Genomic DNA, 25,979 nt, shown 5'->3' on the forward strand with positions numbered 1-25,979 from the left:
TATAGGAGGATATCTACCCTTTACAAAATATTGCTGGTTAGATTTAACCAAGAGTGGACATTGCTAGTGACTAGTGTCATTAAGACGTTTATTTGTATCAGAACGAAGAAGGAAAGATGATATACCTATAGAGGTCATCTTCATTTTTACAATTGACATTGACATCCCTGCAGTTTTTTTAAGAATGATTTGTCGTTCCTTCTACTTGTATGCGGAGATCAAAAAAAGGCTTTTAAGGGTCATTATACTGTATCGCCTTTATTGTACAGGAATGAGTAGCCAATCCCAACTTAATCATATCATTGAGGTCAGTGTTTCGGAGGTTCCTTTTGCTAAAGGTTGCTTCACTTCCCAGATAATTTTTTTACATTGAACAAAATTTAATTTGCTGGCTAGCAGATTTATCATAATATTTATATCAGCGCCAAGAAAATCATCCCACTAGAACTATCTTTCAGAACTGTCCGAATCTTCAACGTTGCACCAGGAAGCTTTCCTGTTGAACAGCTTTCTGCTCAGTTGCAAAGCTTCAGAACTGTTTAACTAAGATTCGATAACACTTGGCCAGTTGGTGGCAGCAAAGCATCTAATACTAACCAGATTAAAGGTTGGAAAACTTGTGCTGTTTATACTGAAAACTTGAATCTATCTGCCAAAGTTCAGAACAACTTCCACCAGTTTTCATGCCACTAGATGTAGCACCTTGTCATGGCAGAACAATCTATTTCCGAGAGAAGCAAAACTGGTATTAAAAGTTTCGCAACTTGCGTTCGGTCGACACACTAAACAGTTGAAGAAGCTCCAATGAAGTGCCAGATCCCAGTTCTGACAGAGTTTTGCAACAGATTGTCAACATTTGTACTACCCGTATGAGTTTTAACCGGTTTTGTTATCTGCTTGAGCGAACATTTCACAATGAAATAATGATGAGCATTGTTTAACTTTGGGTTTGAAAATGATTTATTCGGTTTTTAACTTATCTTTCAAGAGGAGAAGCAAAATAAAGCAAGTGCCACAATCAGAGAGAGAATGAGGAGAGGTGTTTTGGGAATACGGGACCTTGAAGTTTGAAAAGTACTAACCATCTTAGTAAGCACAAAATCATTTTATTTTGCAGGATCCAAAGACAAAAATTGGAGTGGCTCCAACACAGCTTGGGGAAATCTTTTTTGATTTGTCCCTGAAAATGTAAATGCGGGCACTTTCCAGTAACAAAACTAATTTCTTCTGCATCAGCATTACAATCCACAATATCCCATCTCTCCCCCACTCTCCCCCCCCCCCCCCCCCCCCCCCCCCCACCAAAAGAAAACAGTTTTAAGACATCCCCACACTCTTGTTGCCATTCTGATTTATGCAGAATTAATTGAAAAGTAAGTTCAAACTCTTGTAAATTTGAACCTTAGTCAGCTTGTGTCAATTTTTAGAGGAACTCATTCATTGAACAAAATCTTGGAAAATTCAGTCAAGACTGCCAAAAAAAAATCTAATCAAGTAGATTGTCAATCAAGTATTTTCAACAAGAAAATCCATTGTGGTCGCATAGCTGTGTAGGAAAACGTCATAGAATACCATTTCTGTTTGTCTCTGATTTGTAATGTTGGCTTTTACGCTGCCAATGAAATAAGGTCACAATGCTAATTTCAGGTTATCCAACAGTTAGTTATAAAGAAACATAGCCTGAGGGGATACGATTTTGGTGCAAAACACGCATCTGAAATTCTGTTCTTTTGCCACAAAATATTCTGTTTTACCTTTTAAATTGAATTTTGCAATATCCACAGTGGAACCATTTTTTTTCAAAAGAAAAATTAACCAGAATAATGCAAAAGGAAAGTGTCTCTTTGAACACTACTTTTGTGCTTACGGTTTATGTGAGAATCGTATCGGAAATTAATAAAATATTAATTGTGATCAATTATTTTTAGTCCACCACCTGATCCAACATCCTGTGACAGATGGGGGTCATTGCCAGTGAATTGCTTTTCAAATGTTCTCTGATGTATTGGATCGTTTCTACTTTGAACTCAAACCTTTGATGTAATAGGAATCATACTCGAGGAAAGACCGCTTACCGTTGACAGGAATACGAAAGGAACTCGTGTTTTAAACAGAGTTATAATTTAGTTGATATAATGGTGTGCAATAGTGACATTTTTAATAATATATGAAATTGATATTTTATAACGCTGCACTTTGAGCAGAATTTTATGATTGATTGGTACTTGACTTTTGCTGGACATTTATTTGGTTCTGTTGAATCCAGTGCTTATGACCCCATTAAATATGAAAGACTGAATAAAAGAAATAAAGTGATATAACTGGAAAACTTGTGACGGAACCGTTTAAGCTGATGTTCTGACCTATGCATACTCTAGTTCTAATGTCTACTACAGTAAACCTCACATAAGTAGTATCGGTTGGGAGCATACATTTAATATGATTTATGCAAAGTATGACTTATGTCAAACTTGCATAGAATATAAACTCTTGAACGGGACTTAATAATATAATAATCCTTGCATTTGATATAGTGCCTTATCACGTCTTCAAACCGTCTCAAAGCGCTTCACAGAATATACTGTAAAGTGAATTGATTGTATATTTTGTGGGTGAAACGCAGCAGATGTATGACTTAGGCAATTATACGATTTATACAGGTCAGACTTATGTGAGTTTTACAGTATTTAATTTTTACACCATACAGCATGTTAAATTTTACAGATTCAGTTTTGTGGTCATTGGGGTGGACGATTAACAAACTTGAAAGGGTAACTAATTTTCACGCTTTTTTTTAGTCAGATGGTGTCTGACGCATGCGGAAACCCTTCACCGTGCTTAAGAGTATCCAAACCAAACGGTTTCATGCATCCCGTCACACACGGTGAGAATCCCGAGATATTTATTGGAATGTCTCGTTTTGAATTTGAGCACATAAAGCCTTCTGCTTGAACTACTTGATTTTGTTTATATTCAATAAATTAATTAACACGTTGGATGCACCCTACTGCATTCAAATAATAATAATAATCCTTGCATTTGATATAGCGCCTTATCAGGCCTTCGAGATGTTTCAAAGCGCCTCACAGAATATACTGTAAAGTGAACTGACTGTTTTGTGGATGAAACACGGCAGCCAATTGCGCACATCAGTGTCCCACAAACAGTGTTGGATTGAGTGAACAAATTATTATTTATTTATTTTAAATATAATAAGAAACATTTAAAGCTTATTACTTTCTTCCATTAGATTTTTTCTTAGGAATTATAAATAAACTCTGCTGTCGAGGGCTGAAATGACCCCACCAAGCTTATTGATACGTTGCTGTCCACTTCCAGACTCAGTGCTCAAAGACTGCTCTCCTGGACTTTGTCTTGAGTGAACCATGTACTGTACAGGGAGAGGAGAGGAGTGATTAAATTGCTGGGTGATAGTGGCCAAAGATCATTAACATTCAATCTGATTTGGAGAACACATGGGCACATAAGAAAGCCTTAGCGTTCAACTTTAGATTATACTATAATTTTTACATTTCATATTAGTGTTGTACCACATTGGTGATGTGTCTCACAGCAATTTACATTAGCTCTTCACTTATTAGTGACTGGGTTGTGTAGATGAGCAGCAAATTTGCACACAGCAATGTTCCACAAACAGCCAGGAAGTGAATGTCCAGTTTTAGCTGGGAATTCATGGCCAGGACACACTGGGACAAACTCCCTTCTCTTTTCAAATAGTGCTCTGGAATCTTCCACTGATAGGCAGATAAAACCTCGATTTAACTTCTCATCAGAAGGACAGCACCTCCAACATTGCACCCGTACTGAATGACCTATGAGTTCAAAATCCCAACCTGGGCCTTGAATGCACAACCTTCTGACTCGAGAGGCGATAGTGCAACCAACTAAATCAAGCTGATACTGATGATAATAATAGTGCGTTTGATATAGAGCTCAGAAGGTTCAGAACATGCGAGCATTTCACAAAATTGCTATGAAGTGTAGTGACTGTATTTGTAGGCATGCCAAGGTGTATGATAACGACCCCGTTTCATATCCATTTTAAATCTACAATAACATCTGAATTTGGTATTTATAAACTACAAGAATAAGCAGTGTTTTTTTTAGTATGAGATCTATGAAAATGGGTTACATGTTACCAAACCATAAAATGAATGAAGCTTTTGACTGGCGTACAATCAGTGAGAGCTCAGGAGGAACAACAATTTGCGTTTATTCTCACCCTTCGGGTAGGATGTAGTGTCTCGGAGCACTTATAATCTACATTTCGTAAAGGAGGACCTCCCAAAGTGCTTCAAGGAATATACTTCACAGGATCGCTTTCTGGGGCAATAACCCTTCCCTCCAGAAAATGTGCAGGACTTTGAGACGTCTCAAAGACATGATAAGACGATATATCAAATGCAAGAATTATCATTATGGCGTCCTGTAGCTCAGTGCCTTCACCTCGCAAGCGAGAGGGCCTGGGCTCAATTCCCGACAGCACGAAACGTTAGGCTGATTCCACACACACGCCTCTGTTTACCGAGCAATAAGTATTCGTTGATTGGTGGATCGCTTTTGCGGGAGTAATAAACCCTTAAATAAAATAATAATTTGGTCACTTCAATCCACGATTGTTTGTGGGACGCTGCTGTCCGCAATTGGCTGCCGCATTTATCCCACAAAATACACAGTCAATTCACTTTACAGTATATTCTGTGAAGCGCTTTGAGACGTCTCGAAGACGTGATCAGTGACAGACAAGTGGGTAGGTTTGATAGGCGAGAAAGGAGCTGGGCAGCTGCATTGCCACTTACTGACTTACCGCCACGCTCAGGGCACTTCACACCAAAACACACAGTCACTTCACTGTGTAGCATAATTGTAATTTTTTTTATTATACTTGTATAATATAGAAGTATAATAAATAGACAAAATACACAGTTCAAACCACCTGACGTTATATTCCATGAAGCGCTTTCAGGCGTCTTGTAGTCGTGATAAGGTACTATATAAAATACAAGGATTACTATTAATAATTCTTATTAGCATTATTAGAACATAAAAAATGCAAGAGTTTAAGAAAAACCAAAGTCCATCCGGTTCACCTTCCACCTTCCATGTCGTCGCATGCAAATATACCCCAAACTACCTATGTACTATATCCCGTAATGTTACATAAATATGATAAATAATATTTCAGTATAATAAAATAAATGATACGAGTTTAATAATAATAATATAATAATAATAATCCTTGCATTTGACATAGCGCCTTATCGCGCCTTCAAGACGTCTCAAAGTGCTTCACAGGAAAATACCGTCAAGTGCATTGAACTGTGTACTTTGTCTACTTACACCGATATAACACACTTCGATATTGTGGAAGTCCAAATAAAAAAAAAATTGCGATTGTGCTGCAGAGTGAAGTGACTGTGTGTTTGGGTGTGAAGTGCCCTGAGTGAGTGAGTGAGTGAGTGAGTGAGTGTGTGAGTGAGTGAGTGAGTGAGTGAGTGTGTGAGTGAGTGAGTGAGTGAGTGTGTGAGTGAGTGAGTGAGTGTGTGTGTGTGTGAGTGAGTGAGTGAGTGTGTGAGTGAGTGAGTGAGTGAGTGAGTGTGTGTGTGTGAGTGAGTGAGTGAGTGAGTGAGTGAGTGAGTGTGTGAGTGAGTGAGTGAGTGTGTGTGTGTGTGAGTGAGTGAGTGAGTGAGTTGAGTGAGTGAGTGTGTGTGTGTGAGTGAGTGAGTGGTGTGAGTGAGTGAGTGTGTGAGTGAGTGGTGTGTGAGTGAGTGAGTGAGTGTGTGTGTGTGTGTGGTTGGAAGTCAGTCAGTTGGCAATGCAGATGCTCAGCTCCTTTCTCTCCTGTCAAACCTACCCACTCAGTGTCTCAGTGATGTCGCTGAGCTCACCATTGGTGTGTGGTGTAGTGTCACAGAGGGAAGGCCCCGCCTGTTGGATGTCAGTTTCCCAGGAACCTGCCTCTTGGCCACAGTAACATCTCACACTTCGACAGGAGAGAGAGAGAGAGAGAGAGACGAGAGCATCAGCTTCAGCCTCAGCCTCAGACCCTTTGATGTGTCCCTCACACAGCACTGCGCTCTTCACATCACATCACTGCCCTTTGCCTCTGGTCCCCCCTCCCACTGGGTAAGTGCTGGTGAGACTTGAGAGGTTCCTGACTGTGCTGTGTGCTGTGTTGGTCCAATTCATTCCCTGAGCTGAAGTGTACACAGATTGCGAGGCTGCAATTTTAATGGAACACTTTTTTTTTCATTTTATTTTTGGAGACGGGATATTTCTTCCATCAGCTGTGGTGTGTGTTTTGATTCTCTTATTTCAATCCCCACCACACTCCCTCCCTCCCTCCATCTCTCCATCTCTCCCCCCATCTCCTCCTTGGGTTTGCTTTGCTGATGTAAATGCACCTTGCATTCACTACCCCCCCCCCCCCCCCCCCCCACACACACACACACAAGATCCCTTGCATTGCATGGCTTTATATATTTTTTATATATGTATATATATATATAAAAAGAAAGTGGTTTTGCAAGATGCTTCATTGTTTATATGGAAGCACTTTCTCTCATACGAATGACCTTGGCATCTGTGTCCCTTTTTGCATGACTGATCCTCATAGCGTTTCGACCATTCATCCATCCTGTATTGTCCCCCTTGGCTTAAATAACACCCTCTCTTTTTTTTTGTCTACACGTATATATCTATATTTTTTTAAAAAATGAGTAATTTCAACCTTCTATTTTGGAGGCTGACAAACCAGTTAATTAATTGCATTGCCTATGAATTGCATCCTTTCCCTTCTCCCCACTGAAATGGATTATACAGTGTGTGTGTGTGTGTGTGTATATATATATATATGTGGTCACGTCTCTCCATTTAATTGTGTTGTTAAAATCCTTTGATCCTTCCTGATGTTACAACTTAAAACGCATCTCTCTCCTGTCCAGTGACTCCCTGTGCAATTTTCAAATTGAATGCCTTTGGGGAGGATTTCTCATATCTCTCTCGTTTGGCTAAAGATGCAAAGAGGGGAGAAGTGTGAGTGTGAGTGTGTGTGTGGGGGGGGGGGGGGGGGGTTAAAAGGAAAGAAGGGAGGTGAGGGTTGGGGAGGGGGGAGTATTAGAGTTGACAAGAGCTGCATTCATTGCTTTTTGCCTTTGAAATGCTCAAGAAAGGAGGGATCTGAGTGTCTCTGTTAGTACAAGCAACATGTCCAGCAGCTTAGCAAAGCTACTGTTTCTATATAAGGGCACCCCCAAGGCTGGTATGAATGGGAATGCGCTGGTGCTCAGTTGAGTGTGAGTGAATGAAAGTGGTTTAACACTTCAATGATGGGCAAGATCACTTGGTTCGGATTGTGCGAGATCCTCTTGTTTCCCTTTCAATAAAGATCCAGTGTCTCCCCTCTTAACGTACTCTCTCTCTCCCTCCCTCCCTCTCTCTCTCTCTCTCTCCATTCAAACATTCAAAAGGGTTTTGTTCTCTCAGACATGTGAACAAACCGGCCTTTGGGGGTTGGGGTAAGCATCACTGAAGCATTTTGAAGTCTTGGCAGTAACATTTAGGCACATCTTGGGAGAGGAGAGCGGAGGGGAATTCAGGTTACAATGTTTTATTTATGCCTTGCTTTAGCTGCGCAAACTCAAGCCAGTTTCTTTAGAACCCATTTTATTTGGAAAGAATTCTAATAATACCTAAGATTTCGATAGTTATTCTGTATCCTTTCACGCTGACTCCTTCCGTTCTTCCAAGATTTTCCATGAGAGGCAACAATTAGTGATGCTTCTGCAGCCATTAAATGGTTAAACGTGTGGGAATAACAGTCCTGTTTGAATAGTAATAATAATACAGTAAACACAGAATTTTTGTTTACTAGTTTTCATGACCAAAGGATAACATAATGACAGATTGGGTTTATTTATACTCTGCAACCAACCTACAGTAGGCAGTTTTGAAGATATTTATCACGATAAAACTTCTCTTTGAAATGATCGAATGAAAAATGAAATTGTCATGTATTTTGTAACAGTTTTACTGAGTAATTGAGCCGAAAATCAGAACAGTAATTCCGATTTTCAAAACAAAATTAAATTGATAAGATTTCAGAAGAAATCAGATTTTAAAGCTTTTAAAGTTTGGTGCATCAAATTAATAATAATCCTTGCACTTGATATAGCGGCTTATCATGTCATCGAGACGTCTCAAAGTGCTTCACAGGATATACTGTAAAGTGAATTAACTGTGTATTTTGTGGGCAAAAATTGTTTTACTGCCAGCACAGTTCACTTGCCTCCTGTTTATACATGGAATTTTCCTGTATAGACAACAAATTACTTCCAGTAAACTTGCCCCAGAGTCGCAAGAGATTACAAAGCCTTTCTCTAATCTGTCCTTTGCTTTAACACTTGAGATCCTGCCATAACATTCCAGAAAAATAATTTTCTGCTTGGTATCTACTATGTAAGATTAGGAGAGTGAGTGGGTATTCTGTTGCTAACTCGTCTGAAACTACCTTTCTTCTTATGGTAGATTTATAATAATAATTTTCACGGCATTGGGACATCTCAAAGAGCTTCACAGAATATATTGTAAAGTGGATTGACTGTGTATTTCGTTGGTGAAACGCCACTGGCAATTGCGCACAGACAGTCGTGGATTGAGCGAACAAATTATTTTGTTTTTGTGAAACTCTTATTCGTTATGTATCATAGCCTAAACGCTGATCTCAGCATCTGCCACGCAAATTTGCTATTTCTTGAAATAAGTGGGCCTCCCAATTGTATGACTGTTAAGCATTGGAGTACCAGAGGCTCCAGGCAATTCCAAGATGAGTAACATTACTGGTTTCATCAATCGAAGCAGCCTTGGTAATAAAAGCACAGATAAGAAATTGAGTCTGTCTGCCTTTAAATGCAAGATAATTGGATTACCCTTTTCATGGAACAATACGTTTCAAACAGCTAGTTTTAAAGTTCAGAGGCTCAGGATACAACATGGATTTAGTCTTAAGGCTAAAAAAAATCGTCTTGAAAGATTTTTCAGATTGTGCACAAGTCTGTCAAATTCTCACATTGTCGTAATTTGAGAGCAGGTTTTTATATTGTTAAAAGAAGACCTGCAGATCACCAGCTTCAAAATAAAGACAGAAACATACCCAAATTCTGCACCATCTAAAATTGTAAGGCAGCGGACGTAAAGTTAAACACGGGTGAAATTCTGAAGGGTTGAGATCAAATGAGCTTTCTTCATCCAAACCATTTGGGGAATCGTGATTGGGTTTTGACAGAATTCAGTGTCTTGGTAGAGTTTTAAAACAGTTTTTAAAAAATAATAAATTGGTCGGTCGGTCAATCCACGTGGGGATGCTGCTGTGTGCAATTGGCTGCTACATTTCGCCCACAAACTATACAGTCAATTCACTTGACAGTATATTCTGTGAAGCGCTTTGAGATGTCTCACAGACGTGATAAGGTCTAAGATATATATATATATCAATAGTAAGGATTAATATTATTATTGTACTGCTTTCTGAACCGAGACACTTCCTCTCAGACATGCTTGCCCACTCCTGTTCATTTAGTGCGAATAATAATAATAATAATCCTTGCATTTGATACAGCGATTTTCACGTCTTCTCGACATCTCAAAGTGCATCACAGAATATACTGTAAAGTGAATTGACTGTATATTTGTGGGCGAAACGCGGCAGCCAATTGCGCACAGCAATGTCCCACAAACAATCGTGGATTGAAAATGACCAATTTATTATTGTTTTATTTTGGAGGAATTATTATTAGGCTCTGTGTGGAGTAAGGAAACTTGCCCAAGGTTTCGCCCTCTGCCTGGAATTGAACCCAGGTGTTTCACTTGCGAGCCGAGTGCTCTAACCACTGAGCTACAGGACTTCTTAAGATGTTTATAAATATTAAAGTTAACTCCTTAATACTTAAGATGTTTCTGAATTTTTAAATTGTTACATTGCACTCGATTCCTCGTGAGTCAACCTCCTCTCGGCTAATCCTGTATTGTTTGATAATACAGTCCTGTAGTGGAGTCCTGTAGCTCAGTGGTTAGAGCACTCGCTTTGCAAGTGAGAGACCTGAGTTCAATTCCAGGCAGAGGGCGAAACCTTGGGCAAGTTTCCTTACTCCACACAGAGCCTAATAATAATCCCTCCAAAACCCAAAACAATAATAAATTGGTCATTTTCAATCTACGACTGTTTATGGGACATTGCTGTGCGCAATTGGCTGCCGCGTTCGCCCACAAATATACAGTCAATTCACTTTACAGTGTGTTCTGTGAAGCGCTTTGGGACGTCCTCCCGACGTGAAAAGCGCTATATCAAATGCAAGGATTATTATTATTATTATTATAATACGCTGTGTGGCTTCATTCTCCCTGAAACAGTGAATTTGCGGGCCTGGGTCGCTCTCAGTTTATGTTTCGTGTCTTATCAATGTAATTCTCTCTTAACTAGCACACAGTTTAAGAGTGTTGTTACTAAGTGTTTGTATAGATGACTAAAAGTACAGCTTTTCTTGTTGCTAGGGAATAATCTAATGTAGATTAGGTCGATGACAGGTATATGAGGGGTTATATGATAGGTGTATGAAGGGAGCATGGGAATAAGGCGTGAGATTGAAAGCACTAATTTGGATGAAAGCACCAAAGACAGAAAGATGGCCTATTTCTGAGAGGTAAAAAATATCTGTGAGTCTATTGTGTTGCGCTGCGTATATTAATTCCTGGATATCTCTTGTCTTGACTTCCTTTTAAAGATTTACCGTGCAAAGTATATTTTCTCTCCTTACAAAAACCTCTTGTGGGTGTCAGTGGAAGCTACAACAAGAGGTTCTTTTCTGCTCCGCGACTGAGCATTTAACTTCTTGTGCAAAAAGCTTAATGTGAAAAGTTTTTTTTAAGCCATCATAATTTTATACATTCCTGCAGAGATGCATCCCACGTTGCATTTTTTTTTGCTCTGTCTGATATTCTTGCTTTCCTCGAGGGCGCTTGTACTGTACGTTTGATTGTTTCGAGAGCTCTGTGTTTCATGCTCACTCATTGCAGTATTGTTACTGACAATCCATATCAAATATCTGTGGGATGCTGCTGTGAGTAATTAGCTGCCGCCTTTCGCCTACAAAATACCGAGTCAATCCAATTTACAGTAAATCCAGTGAATTGCTTTGAGACGTCTCAACGCCGTGATAAGGCGCTGTATCAAATGTAAGGATTATTATTATTATTATTAAATGCAAATTATTATTTAGATTCCAAATCATCACCCTTTTCCTGTTTGATGGTGCCATTCATTGAGGTTTAGTTTGCCTTGTGATTCAGGTGGAGGTTAAGGGATCCCCTTTTGCATCCACTGCTATTTCAGAGCAGGACGAGTCTTTTACCTCATTACCTTCATCTTCATTCCCACATCGATCAAATTCACCCGCAAATTCAAATGACAAATTGCGTACTCATATCGTAATAATAATAATAATAATAATCCTGCATTTGATACAGCGCCTTATCACGTCTTCAAGACACCGCAAAGCGCTTCACGGAATACACTGTAAAGTGAATTGACTCTGTATTTTGTGGGCGAAATGCAGCAGCCAATTGCGCACAGTATTGTCTCACAAATTGAGTGACCAATGTGTTATTTTGTTTTGAAGGAATTATTACCCATGGAAAAGTGATCTGCCAATCGACTAACAACTGGGTTCCTATTACTGCAAGGTAAACAGATGCGTGTGGAGTAAGGAATCTTGCCCAACATTTCGCCCTGCCCGGGAATCGAACCCAGGTCTCTTGCTTGTGAGGCGAGCGCTCTAACCACTGAGCTACAGGTCTTGATAGTATACATATCAAAGCTGTTTGTAGGATGTTGCCAGAGCAAATTAGCTGCTGTGTTCACCTATATAGCAACATTTGCTTCATTTCTAATTCAGTTTGTAAGGCAATTAAGGGCATATTTTAGGCCAAAGGTGCTTTACAAATGCAAGTGGTACAATCAGTGCATTGACTTAAATGGCTTACCAACTAGTGACTAAAGTGATCATTTCAAATTATTGTGTGTGAATGTATTACATTTTTTATTTCCAGCAGAAATGTTGATGTATCAATTCCTCTGCCTTGCTCCCCCATTCTTTAGCGAATTTAGAAGGGAATTTCTTCTGATATCTCGGCCAACAATCTCCCAGTCAAAATTGCTGATTCACACCATTACATCACGGCTGTTTGTGAGATATGGGCATTGTAAAAATTGACTGCCTACAATTAAAAAATCCACAGTCATTACATTTTGCAGTATATCCCATGAAGCTCTGTCTCATCTCGTAAAGGGATCATGTCTCAACGACACGGTAAGTCACTGTGTTGAACAGCAATATCAAAGGCAAAATAGGTTGAACGGCTTAAAGTGCTATAAAGCTTTCCAGCATTCGGTCTGTGAGCACTATATTGTTTTTGCGGAGTTGGTTATCTGAACGCTTTTAAAATGTTGCAAGGTATCATGTGCTGACAGTTTAAAAATAGCAATCTCCTTGTATCTTTACGGTGGGTAAAGGTCGCTATTTTTAGTGCATGGCATATGCTGACCCACACCGTCTCTGAACAGGTTTAGCTCTGTGCCAGGAAAAGTAGTTGACCTTAAGTCATCCTGCCTTAGCTCCCCACTTCTAGCACGATAGCAGGGATTGACGAATCTGCCCGTTGGTTAGCACTCCTGCCGTCAAAGCAGCTGAAATTGAGCGGTGTGAGACACCGCTAAGCTTCCTGCTGCTTGTCTAAGTAGAACCTTGCGATCTGTTGGTGCCTCCACCCGAATGGAAACCCTGCCCACATCCTTTTCTGTCTGCCTCCACCCGGTGACATTAAGTACCGTTCGTCTGTCGATCAGGCCCCTGGAGGGCTGCAGACTTACCTGGCTCAAATATCGAACCAGCAAGTTCAGCAGATCCGGGTAAGATTCCCGGGACAGGGCGAAACATTAGGCAAGTTGCTTTACTCCACACGCCACTGTTTACCCAGCAGTAAGTAGGAACCCGGTCGATTGGCAGATCGCTTTTCCGGGGGCAATAATTTCTTCAAGAAAAAAATTATAATAAAAAATAATAATAATAATTTGGTCACTTCAATCCACAACTATTTGTGGGACGCTGCTGTGCGCAATCAGCTGCCGCATTTCGCCCACAAAATATATGGTTAATTCACTTTTCAGCATATTCTGTGAAGCGCTTTGAGACATCTCGAAGACTTTCTATGGCACTATATCAAATGCAAGGATTATTATTATTCCACTAGATGCAGGCTGACCAGAGATCTATTCTGTCTCAGTTTAACATCTGGGGATGCGAGCTCAACAGATTTAGCAATCTAACCCAGCATCCTGTTTGCCTTTTGTTTATTGCTGCCTCACATTGTTTCGATATGGCCAGCGATGAGTCAAACCCTAAGTCTTTGTCAGCTTCCCCTTTGGTAAGTCCTATCCCATCCATGGAGTACATGTGTTTTCTATTCTTACTTCCTGTGCGTAATATCTTACATTTCTCCGTATTAAACTTTGCCAGTCATCCGCCTGCGTGTAAGCTCTTTGGTAAGATCTTTGCTGCCTCCTCTGATTTCACAGTTTACCCCAACTTGATGTAATTTTGCTCAGCACACTGTGTAACAATGTCCAGCAACACTTAATAATAATATTAATAATACTTGCATTTGATATAGCACCTTATCGCATCTTCCAGACGTCTCAAAGCACTTCACAGGGTATACTGTAAAGTGAATTGACTGTACATTTTGTGGGTGAAACGCAGCAGCCAATTGCGCACAGCAGCGTCCCACAAACCCATGGATTGAGTGCCCAAATTTTTTGTTGAGATGATCATCACCCACGGAAAGTAATCTGCCGATCGACTTGACAACCAGGTTCCTACTTACTGAATTAACAATTCAAAACGGCCACCACAGCACACAACACACTGGGAACACGCTTCTATTTTAGATTTTTTTTATCACATAGTATTTGAGTAGAAGGGAATACTGTGTTTATACTGAGTCATGATGTGGACTTTGTATCTGACTGGGACATGTGGTAAAATAGCTTTATTGTGTTCTGTATTGTGAGCACTAGATTAGAATGGGTTCGATCTACCAGTATAATGAATGAAGTGTGCTGAACAGTCATGGAAAGTATTGCAACCTCAGAGCTTGCGTGAAGATAAACATGTGATTCTGCTAAGAGCACCAGCCTACGCCTAAGTTGACCTCTGCACTGGATTACGTATCCATACATTCTGTACGCTCAGTTCCACAATAAAACTGGGTGGGGGCTCCTGTAATGGGCTGCCGTATTGGAGTGCAATTAAAGTGACTCAGTTTTTGAAAGGTGGGTTTCACTGATAATCAAAATGCAGCTTGCATTTGTTTTAATAACCCTTTTATTGCTCCTAAGCTCTGGAACTCCCTGGCTCGATCCCTCCACCTCGCCGACCTCTCTATTGTTATCTATTAATATCTACTGTTAAATCCCACCTTAAAGCCTATCCCTTCTCTCCTATATTGGGAGTTGAAACTCAAAGTTTAGGCTGACAGTCCAGAAGAGTACTGAGGGTGTGCTGCAAACAAAATATTATTATTAGTTATTTTTAGATGTGCATCCTTCAGATGAGACATTAAACCAAGGTCATGCCTGTCTGGTCAGGTGGATGTTAAAGATCCCATTTCGCACTAGAAAGAGTCCTGTAGCTCAGTGGTTAAAGCTCTCGCCTGGCAAGCGAGAGAACCTGGGTTTGATTCCCAGGCAGAGCAAAACTTTGGGCAAGTTTCCTTACTCCACACACCTCTGTTTACGCGGCAGTAGGTTGGAACATGGTTGCTTGTCGATTGATGGATCGCTTTTCTTGGGGTATTAATCGCTTAAAAAATAATAATAATTTGATCACTCAATCCACGACTGATTGTAGGACACTGCTCTGCGCAATTGGCTTCTGTGCAATTGGCTGCCGCGTTTTGCCCACAAAATATACAGTCAATTCACTTGACAGTGTATTCTGTGAAGCGCTTTGAGACGTCTCGAATAAGTGATACGGCTCTATATCAAATGCAAGGATTATTATAAAGAGAAGGGAGTTTCTCTCTCCTGGTGTCTTGGCCAACAATCCCCCAAATAAAATTGGTCACTCACTCCGTGGGTGTTAGTGCTCGTTGCTGTGTGCAAAATTGGCTGCTGCATTCACCTACAAATACAAAGTCACTGCACTTCACAGTAAAAATCCTGTTGGTTCCTTGGGTTTAACATATCATCCGAAAGACAGAACCTCCAATCCAGACCCCTACAGCACTACATTAAAATGTCAGCCTAGATTTTAAGGTCAAAGTGTCAACGCGGAGTTCGAACACACAACTTTCTGACTCAGAGGTGAGAGTTAGTACAACCAACTGAGCCAGGCTGATGTTTAACAAATAGTCGCTGTTGAGTGTGCAGAAATTTCGATGCAGTAATCTAATCAACGTGTTCAGATGCCTCCAATAAAAGCAATTTATAATGATTCACGTTTTACCAGCCTTAAACTCATTCCCTGGTCCTCGGTACAATTTCATGAGCAATGAATTTCCTTCCTTCCAAAAACTGATGACCAATTTAATTCCCACTGCAATATACAGCAGGATGCTACAGTGTATGTGCACTGCAGTAAATACGTACTTATGGGAGCAACCATTCATTGTTATTATGGACTTGACGACACAGAATATCTCATGGAGCCCCTTGGTCACGGAGTTTGGCAAACCATTCAGATGCCACACATTGTGCGGCAATGCTCATAAGAGAATCTTTCAAGCTGGCTGGATTCCAGGAGATTTAATACTAATTCCCTTTCAGGGACATACTGACTCCAGTAACATTGTATGGACAGTTGGGGAGCGAGGAAAATAAGGCTGTAGTTTAATCTAGAGGCTCAGGTGACACAATAACGTAAACAAGTGCAATGTTTAACATTTCAATGTCATTGACTCTGCTCAACGCACCAACCAAATCCATTTCACTGGCATAATTATCCTTAACGTCTCAATGCCTGTAAACTGTTGGTTACTAACTGCTCTCATTGCCAAATTATGCATTAAAATATTTTTTGCATGAATTCTTGTAATATTTGTTGTAAATAATTACGTAATTGATCTCTGGAAGTAGATCTTAAATTTGTTGTGTGGAGTCCTGCAGCTCAGTGGTTAGAGCACTCGCCCCGCAAACGAGAGGACTGGGTTCAATTCCCGGGCAGGGCGAAATATTGGGCAAGTTTCCTTACTCCACACGCCTCTGTTTACCCAGCAGTAAGCAGGAACCTGGTTATTAAGTCGATTAGCGGATTGCTTTTCCGGGGATAATAATCATAATGTGGACACTCAATCCATGACTGTGTGTGGGACACTGCTGTGTGCAATTGGCTGCTACATAAAATACACAGTCACTACACTTTACAGGATATCCTGCAGCACTTTGAGACATCGCAAAGATGTGATAAGGTGCTATGTCAAATGCAAGGAATATTATTATTATTGTAATATCTCCCCCATAGTGACTTCGCTTTCCTAACAAGGACCCTCTGCTTCCTTCCCTTCAGCTAATTCTGACTCCAGTCCATCGCTTGCTCTTGATAGCCAGTGATGACAATCTGTGAAGGAGTCTTTCATTTGCTACTTTGTCAAACGCCTTTTAGAAGTCTAGATATACTGCATCAAGTGGCTTTGCACAGACAATTTGGGCTGTCACCTCCTCAATAAAGACTGTGTGATTGATAAGATTTTATCCTAATCATAAGAAATTAGTACCTGTTGCGTTAATTAAATAGCGTGATTGAGTTATGATCCCTTGTCTTTGAAATGACTTGAGCTGGTAAACACAGGCCGATACAATCCGCCAACAGCTCTTCGAAATATCATTTTAAGCTTGTGTATTTCACAACCATTTTTCTGGTAATATTAATGCCACAGACTCTGCTAGGATGCGCAATAAGAATATGTTTGCGTCTAATTTTTGAACGGCTCCACATTTGATGAGGGCAAAAGAAAGTCGAGAGCTTTGATTAGCTCAAACTCTAATGCGTTGGAGTGAGATATGTTCTGTTATAATTATCTCTGTTGGGCTAAACCCTTAGCTCTATTTTGGGCTGTGTACTGTAGTCGGTCTATTTTTAGGGACTCTTCTCTTGATCCTTAGAAGCGTGCATCAGATCAGTTAGTTATTAATGGGGGACGCTATCTGCGTGGCTTCAAGCGATTTTAAGCCGCGTGAGTTCCAGGCTTTATTCCAGCACGTAGCTTAAACCTTTTCTTTAGATATCTGAACTGCTGAGCAGATCTGCTTTTGACGCGGAAACTCAGAATTTTTAAAGCACAAATAACAGATGCGAGTTTTCTCTCCCAGCTGGTGATCTCTGCACGTTTCAAATGCTGATTATTAAAATGTTATTAAAATCACCTCTTCGAGATGTCTCAAAGCGCTTCGCAGGAAACACTGTAAAATGAATTGACTGTATATTTTGCGGCGAAACATGGTAGCCAATTGCGCACAGCGGCGTCCCACAAACAGTCGTGGATTGAAGCAGCCAATTTATTATTCAAAATAAAACAGTGTTAAAGAACTTGCCAAATTCCAGATGTTCAGAAACACTACATATCTGATTTAATGAAATATAATAATAATAATAATAATAAAAGCTAGACCTGGGTGGAATTTCTCCCCACTAGTTTCAAAACTGCTCCTTTGTCATTAAAGTAATACCCAAATTCCTGAACATATTAGTACTGTGTGAGAGAACTCCATTACTTAAAGAACAAATGATGTGTGCATTCAATGAAGGGCTGAGGTAAGGGGCGAGGGTTTGCAGCGATAAATGTTTCAGACCAGGATCAATACAAAACAGCAAAATATATTGAATACAGGTGTTCAGAATTAAGAGGGGTTTTGAAAGAGTAGAGAGGGGGGAAACTGTTTCCTCTGGCGGGTGGGTGAGTCGGTAACCAGACGACACCGATTTAAGATAATTGACAAAAGAACCAAAGGGGAGATGAAGAGAAATGTATTTTACCCAGAGAGTTGTTATGGTCTAGAATGCACTGCCTGGAAGGCTGGTGGAAGCAAACTCGATAGTAGCTTTCGAAAGGGAATTGGATGGGTATTTGTAAAGGAAATATATGCAGTGCTAGGGGGTAAGAGCGGGGCAGTGAGACTAGTTGGTAGCTCTTTCAAAGAGCCGGCACAGGCACGATGGGCTGAATGGCCTCCTTCTGTGCTGTAAAATTCTGTGATTCCATATGGAATCCCTTAGTTACTGTTCACCCAGATCATATCTTTTTATGTTTTTAACTAATCTGGTCCAAAATACGAAGCTCGCCTTATTCTCAGAAACTATTTCCACTCTCATTGCTTTTCTTCTTCAAAAGCCCCCCCCCCCCACCCCGTTTAACTCTTATTTTATCGAGCTACCACTCGATCACTAACAGAGAGCTTTGTACAATATTTCTCAGTCTGTTCAGGCCCTGTCTGTTCAGAGGTAACACCCAGAATCAGAACAGTGAGCCCTGTGAGCAGCAATTAGACAAGCTAATCACGAAAATAAGTATCTCAGAGGAGATCTTGTAGAGGGTATGTGAGATTTAGAGTGAATGATCAATCCAAAGATAGGCCAGGACTTGGGGGGTTCACTCATCCACAAATCTCTTTGTAATATAATAATATTAATCCTGGTTTTTGATACAGAGCCTTATCACGTCTTCGAGACATCTCAAAGCGCTTCACAGAATATACCGTCATGTGGAGTGCCTGTATGTTTTGTGGGCAAAACATAAAACAACAATCAACCCTTGTAGTGTGGATGTGGCCACTTGGAAAACTGGCCACCCAGGTATTTGTCATCAATATTTGGGCAGATTCCCTGGATGATTGGCTTGCTACTCACTGAGCGGTTCAGACCATTGAAGCAGAAATTACCAGCAATGCACTTTTGGCCATGGCTCGCCAGCTACCCTCAAACACAGCCTGTCATCTCACATGGAAAATGTTTGTTCTAAGGCGTTTGTCCTCAGAAGTATTGACTCATCAAATCATTTAAGGGAAAACCTGACACACACACGAGAGAGAAAGAGGACAACAACAACAACAACAACAAGATTCCACGTCAGGAGGACGTCCCAAGGCGCTGCACAGTTGGGTCATGACCCGAGCAGGGGGGAAATGGTCAGGGTGAGGGGAGGGAAGGGAGGGAGGAGGGGGGAAATGGTCAGGGTGAGGGGAGGGAAGGGAGGGAGCGAGGAGGAGGAAGAGAGTCGAGAGGGGAGCTGAAGGCACGGTCAAAGAGAAAGGTTTTGAGACCGGCCTTGAAGGAGGAAAGGGAAGAAGCGGCGAAGGCACTGGGGGATGGAGTTCAGAGCCTGGGGGCTGAGAGGCTGAAGGCCCGACCACCGATAGTAGGGGGAGGCTCAAGTGGGGTATAAACACCAATGGATCTAGTTGGGCTAAGGATGATGCAATACAATACAAAATTACATTTGTACAGCGTCAGAAAGATGGCCTATTTTTGTACTTTTTAACATAACTCTATACAGTCAACTTGAGCTTGAAGCTAAACTGTATTCAACTACTTTGATATAGCTGTTTCCTTCCACCTGAGTCTCTTCTGGTTTGAGATTCATGAAAAGAGGTAAAGTTTGGCTGTCACGCTTCGCCCACAAAACATACAGTCATTTCACTTTACAATATATTCTTGACAATGTGATAAGACGCTAAATCAAATGCAAGGATGCTTATTAGTATTATTATACAAAGAAGTTCAACATCAACAGATCTTCTTTGTATCCTGTTCTTTAAGCCTGTGGGTTTTACGTAAGTTCATTTTCATTTCTTGAAAGTTGGTTCTGTTGGTCGCTCTGTATTCTGCCCATAGTCCGTGAGGTTTATCAAATAGTGGTTGATCGGGTTTATCTGATCTGGCAGCAGCCGTGAGCAGTTCTGAAATCCCGCCCTGAAGTTTCTTACCTTAAATCAAATGTAATGTTGTTTTGAGACAGGATGTCACTGTTCCCTTGTTTCATCTGCCTCCACATAAAACGGAATGGGGAAGATCTTTCCATCACGTGAATTACTGTGGGTCATATGTGATTTCTGCAGTGGCCAACCAAATCGATTTGAGAGACAACGGGGCTGTTTGTATGTGAAAGTCTCGAAGCCAACTAACAATCGGGGAAGTGTTTTATTTGAATGAATTGAGCATTGCTAACCGCTAACCGCTAGAACATCACCTGGCTCATAACATGCTCACACAACTTGCTCTTTGAGCAACAGGAATCCTGTAGCTCAGTGGTTGGAGCATTCGCCTCGCAAGCGAGGGAACACGGGTTTGATTCCCGGGCAGGGCAAAATGTTGGGCAAGTTTCTTTACTCCACACAGCTCTGTTTACCCAGCAAAAAGTAGGAACCCGGTTGTTAGTCAATTACCGGATTGCTTTCCAGGTGGAGTCCTGTAGCTCAGTGGTTAGAGCACTCGCTTTGCAAGCGAAAAACCTGAGTTCAATTCCAGGCAGAGGGCGAAACCTTGGGCAAGTTTCCTTACTCCACACAGTAATAATCCCTCCAAAACAAAACAATAATAAATTGGTCATTTTCAATCTACGACTGTTTGTGGGACATTGCTGTGCGCAATTGGCTGCCGCGTTCGCCCACAAATATACAGTCAATTCACTTTACAGTGTGTTCTGTGAAGCGCTTTGGGACGTCCTCCCGACGTGAAAAGCGCTATATCAAATGCAAGGATTATTATTATTATTATTATATAATAATCCCTTCATTACATACAGTGCCTTATCATGTCGGTGAGACATCTCAAAGGGCTTCACCAGATATACTGTAAAGTGGAGTTTCTGTATTTTTGTGGGCAAAACGAGGCAGCCAGTGTCCCATAACCAGCCGTGGAGTGAATGACTGATTTTATGTGGGGAATTGTTGGTCAGGACACCTGGGGGAGAGAAACTGCCATCACTTTTCGAGTGTTGCCTTAGGAGCTTTAACATCCGCCCACTTGAACAGGCAGATGGGACTTCAGTTTAACGTCTCATACAAAGGAAATCTCATCAAATTCTGTGCATTAATCGTAATCTCCAGCAATATGCGACTGCCACAAAAGTTGAATAATACAAATAAGGTGGTAACCCTTTGCTTGAGGATTAATGCACTTTGCAATCTGCTGACATGGTGATACAAAGCCCATTCTCTCCAGTGAGCAATCCACAGTGTTGTCTCATTACCAGTCAAACAGCCAAACACCTGTCACTTGATGCCCTTTCCAGGATGCACTTCTCTGCAACGCATACAACGGCACATTTCAGACCTTAACTGCTCCAAAATAACGGCTTGGGTCAGGGATTTTCGCTTACACAATGCACAGTCGATTCACTTTACAGTATATCCTGTGAAGCGCTTCGAGACATCTCGAAGACGTGATGAGGCGCTGTATCACAAGGATTAGTAATGTTATACGATAAACTTATCATTCGTTGCCAGTATTTATAACATTAATGGGAGGGCGTGGTTCTAGAGGATGTATTACAAATCCTCCCCATAATAACCCTGGAGCAGTCTGGCAACCTCCGGTAACTAAAAAGTTATAAGATTTTACATTTCAAACAATCATGTGAACTTGGGGTGTGAAATCATGAGATAGACAGTTTGGAATAATGAGAAGTAAAGCTCAAAGTAAAGGAAACCTTTGATTTGTTTTAACGCAAATTAAATTTCAATAGGGAGAAACGCCAGTTCAGTCCAGACTTACACTATTTACCTTCAAAAGGCCAGAATTTAGCAAATTCTTAAAATGCAGCCTTAATTTTGAACCTGTGTTTTTCTGAAATTTCTCTTAAGAGCTATAATAATAATACGGAGGGTAGGCACCACTCATTGTACTCGCTTAATAATAATAATAATCCTTGCATTTGATATAGCACCTTTTCACATCTTCGAAACGTCTCAAAGAGCTTCATAGAATATACTGTAAAGTGAATTGACTGTGTATTTTGTGGGCCAAACGTGGCAGCCAGTTGCGCACAGCAGCGTCCCACAAACAGCCGTGGATCGAGTGACCAAGTTATTACTACTGTATTTATTTATTCTTATCGATCGGCTGCGGTGATGGTGTCCAAACTGAAGCGATGCAGCTTCAATTCCCTCGAATTACACTGGAAGGCAGAGCTCTGTAATAAGGGCATTGGCGAGCAGTTGATAAGTTGACACTGAGAAGGTCGTTGGATTCTGTTTCAGAACAGGCTGTCATTTGAAACCATCTGGCACGCCCGAGATCAGATCGGATCTCTGCTACGCCACGATACAGAGCCTAGATTACATAGGAGAGTAGGAAATGCTGTATAGGAAAAGACCGAGGCCCATCCAACTCACCAATTATAAAAGTGTCTCACCTCGAGACGGGGGTGAGGAGGGGGGAGAGGTGGGGAGAGAAACAGGCAATGACAGTCTTGAAAAAAAATGTGTTTTCTTAATTCTGTGTTTAAGATTCCATTTGTTCACAGATTCACAGATGAAAAGGGCAAAACTATATAAGCAGTAAAATCAAAAGTCATTTCAGCAGCTCATTGTGGTAATATTCTGGCGAAGAAAACATCGATTTTTGACTTCTTTATTAGTGTTTTCTTCTCATATAACAATCCTCTTTTTCTCTCTCTCTCTCCCCCCTCTCTCTTTCCCTTCCGTAATTTTAAAAGAAAAGGCTTTATCACTGATGTATTCTAAAAAAAGTCAGATAATTAGCGAAAAGTCACAACTTTAAACATCTCGATGTACGGAATGCATTCTCTCCTCAACAATATAAATGTTTTGTTTTAATCTCTCTTCGTGAGACGAGGAAAGTCGTAGAGGAGAGGTTTTTTTTCACACTTTTCCTCGTCTTAATCTGGATGGACTATTCTCTACACTGAAGGAGGTCACCATGGAATGTTTGGATACAGATCTTTGTTAGGTTCCAAAACATTAACTGATCTTCTCTCTGTCAGACAAGCAGGGAACTGATCAAAGACACCCACCCTGGTTGTAACACATGGGCTTGTGGAGTCTCAAGCTTTTAAAAGGCTGGAGCTGTCACAGTCACTACACTTCACAATCCCGTGAAGGGCTTTGAGACGTCTCAACAATGTGATCAGCTGCAAGATCAAATGCAAGGGTTATTATGATTATTATTATTAACATTATTAGTTGAAGAGGTATAAATTCCCCCTCCCCCACTTCCCTCTTCGCTGCGTTTCGCCCGCAAAATATACAGTCAATTCACTTTACGGTATATCCTGTGAAGTGCTTTGAGACGTCTCGATGACGTGACAAAGTGCTGTATCAAATGCAAGGATTATTGTTACAGTATTATTACTTAACGCTCTTTGATTTGATTTCTGTGTTTTTGCAGAAGCAGTTTTTACCTGTGCGCTGGGAGATTTGTGTCGGAACAATGAAAAAGTTCCTGATTGCATTTGACTTTGACGAAACCATCATTCAGCACAACACGGATAACGTCATCCTGAAATGCAATCCAGAGGAAAAGCTCCCAGAGGAGTTGCTCAAGTCCAAAGAGGAGGGTTACTGGAACGAGCACATGGGCAAGGTGTATGATTACCTCTGTGACAAAGGCGTCAAACAAGAACACATGACTAAGGTCCTAGCAGAAACTCCGCTCACTAAAGAGATGTCGACCTTGTTCCAATTTCTTAAGAAACACTCAGATCTATTTGAATGCATTATAGTCTCCGATGCCAACATCTACTTCATCAGTACCATCCTTGAAGCCAACGGACTGTCCGCAGTCTTCCAGAAGGTCTACACAAACCCCTCATACTTTGACAACAGAGGCTCGTTAGTGATCAGCCCCTTCCATTCCCACAAGTGCCAGCAATGTCCCGTCAACATGTGCAAACGGCAGATTCTTCACGAACACCTGATGCAACGCCTCAAGGAGGTGCAGATCGAGAAGGTGCTGTACGCCGGCGATGGGGCCAACGATTTCTGCCCCTCCTCAGTCTTGACTGCCACTGATGTCGTCTTTCCGAGAAAGAATTACCCCTTGGACAGGATGATCTCGGAGGTCAAGGGGGTGAAGCCCCTTGTGTTCAAAGCCCAAGTGGTTCCATGGGAGAACGGGGGAGACATCCTGGCCTTCCTTCAGGAGATGACGAGATCCCTCTCGGATGCCCCAAATAATCAGGAATTCACTGCCTCGTGTAGCAATGCAAAAGCTCTGTTGGGGTAGTGTAGCAAATTCTTAGCAGTCACATTGCATGATTTAAAGCTTACTTAATTATTTAATTTAATTTAATTGTAATACAAGCTCAGGGGCCTGTGGTTTATTTCTCTCACCTAACATTGCCAGTTAGGTTATTAATAGTTGAATGTAATAATTGTGTCCACACACTGCTGCAATTGTAGATACTCATTCGAAGAAACAATGCACCTTTTTCGTGTAACACACGGAAAAGTAGGTTTCCTTCATTCTATTATGTAATTTAGTGGAAAACAAGGGGTTGTAGCAACCTGCGATAGTACGAATGTTTGTGTTAAGAAAAAAACATTTGCCGGTGATATTTTGAAAATCCGTAATATATTTATCTCAGCAAAGATTCGAAGCGATTTACGTTGTGTCTTTACCAAGCACAGAGAGCTAACGGCAGTATAAATAAATGCCAATAGTAATATAATAACCAGTTATTGATCTTTCATTGCTTTTAAGAATAAGAACCAAACCGATAGAGAGGTTCTATTTTTAAGAAAAATTGCTGCTAGTTCCTATCATTTTCTTTTTCTTTTTTAGCGAGAGATCTTTCCACACAGAGGAACATTCAGGAGAATGCAACTTTTACATTTCTGCGAAAATGGAAAAAAAAAGGGTTTTATTTTTTTTCCCTAATTTTTATAAATAATTTTTAAAAAATTAAAATGGACTTGTGAGGAGGATAAACAAACAAAACTTAACAGCCACTGAGAACTACTAAGTATTTATGAATGAACTTTAAGAAGTAAATAGAGTTAACTGCAGGAGGTAATCAATACAGTTCAACAGAAAACAGTTCAAATCTTAACACCTTTGGGTCATGGAAATCTCCGTGGATCTCTCCCTACTTTCATTACGGATCGATTGGGAGTTAAAGCAAATATCTTAGCTTTCCTCACGGCTGGATTTCTGCTGATTAAACATAACCGGATGGAAAACATTCACCCCTCTTATTCTGTTGCATGCTGAAGTCTAAGGCAAATCTTTTGGGCAAAAAGCCGAGCGAGATGTACAGAAATGGCACTGTACTGTATCTGCATCTAAGGTTCTTGATGCATCTACCGCGATAGCCTAAGTCAAGGTGGTCCAAGCTTTTCGGCTGCTAAGGGCCAATTGGAGAAACGTCTGCAGGCTGCACACGCAATGTTTCCCTTGCAGAAATGAGTTATGGAGGGAGAAGGAGGGATAGATGAAATAGAGGAGTGGAGATTGGGGGGTGCTGATTAAATCGTCCCAAGTGCCGTTTCCAATTAGCCCACCCTGCTCTGAGTGAGAGTGACTCGCAGAGCTTCTGTTCTTATGAAAACCCCTGCAGAATCGAAGACTTGAAGAGAAAGCAAGTGGTAATTGACTACGGGTGGCCCAACAAGGCTGTGGTGCAATATGAAAAAAATATTCAATGTCGGAACCGAAATCCCGGGGAAAGGAGATGAATTGCTTTTAAATGATTCAAACGAATCTCCCCTTCCCTGCCTTCGCTGATCAATCACGTGCTAGAAACTAACGTTCGGCACTGGAGCCAGAACTCGTATTAGAGGTGTCCTTAATTATAGAATATTTTCTCACTTGGAAAATAAGTCTTGTGCTCATTCACAAATTGAATGTATTAAAGTTCGGAGGCAGAATTAGTTTTTTTTTTGGTTTTCCTCT

The 25,979-nt window shown here is 40.9% G+C and overlaps 1 protein-coding gene and 1 non-coding gene across 4 annotated transcripts; both read left to right on the plus strand.

The window, feature by feature from the left end:
- The first annotated feature begins 10,573 nt into the window (after positions 1–10,573).
- Positions 10,574–24,759, plus strand: LOC103183818 (phosphoethanolamine/phosphocholine phosphatase 1). Of its 3 annotated transcripts, none has more exons than XM_007901501.2 (2): positions 10,574–10,718; positions 23,475–24,759. In XM_007901501.2, the coding sequence occupies exon 2, from the start codon at positions 23,517–23,519 to the stop codon at positions 24,309–24,311; it is 795 nt and encodes a 264-aa protein (XP_007899692.1). In that variant the 5' UTR covers positions 10,574–10,718; positions 23,475–23,516; the 3' UTR covers positions 24,312–24,759. The 3 variants fall into 3 exon arrangements, with proteins under 3 accessions (XP_007899692.1, XP_007899691.1, XP_007899693.1); XM_007901500.1 differs by lacking the exon at positions 10,574–10,718 and adding an exon at positions 11,727–11,757; XM_007901502.1 differs by lacking the exon at positions 10,574–10,718 and adding an exon at positions 23,226–23,237.
- On the plus strand, positions 14,754–14,827 carry trnaa-ggc. Its single transcript has one exon. It is a non-coding gene; the product is annotated as a tRNA-Ala (tRNA).
- Positions 24,760–25,979: the final 1,220 nt, after the last annotated feature.

This window comes from Callorhinchus milii, unplaced genomic scaffold (assembly GCF_018977255.1).
Source record: "Callorhinchus milii isolate IMCB2004 unplaced genomic scaffold, IMCB_Cmil_1.0 Scaffold23, whole genome shotgun sequence".
In the NCBI taxonomy this organism is placed as follows: domain Eukaryota; kingdom Metazoa; phylum Chordata; class Chondrichthyes; order Chimaeriformes; family Callorhinchidae; genus Callorhinchus; species Callorhinchus milii.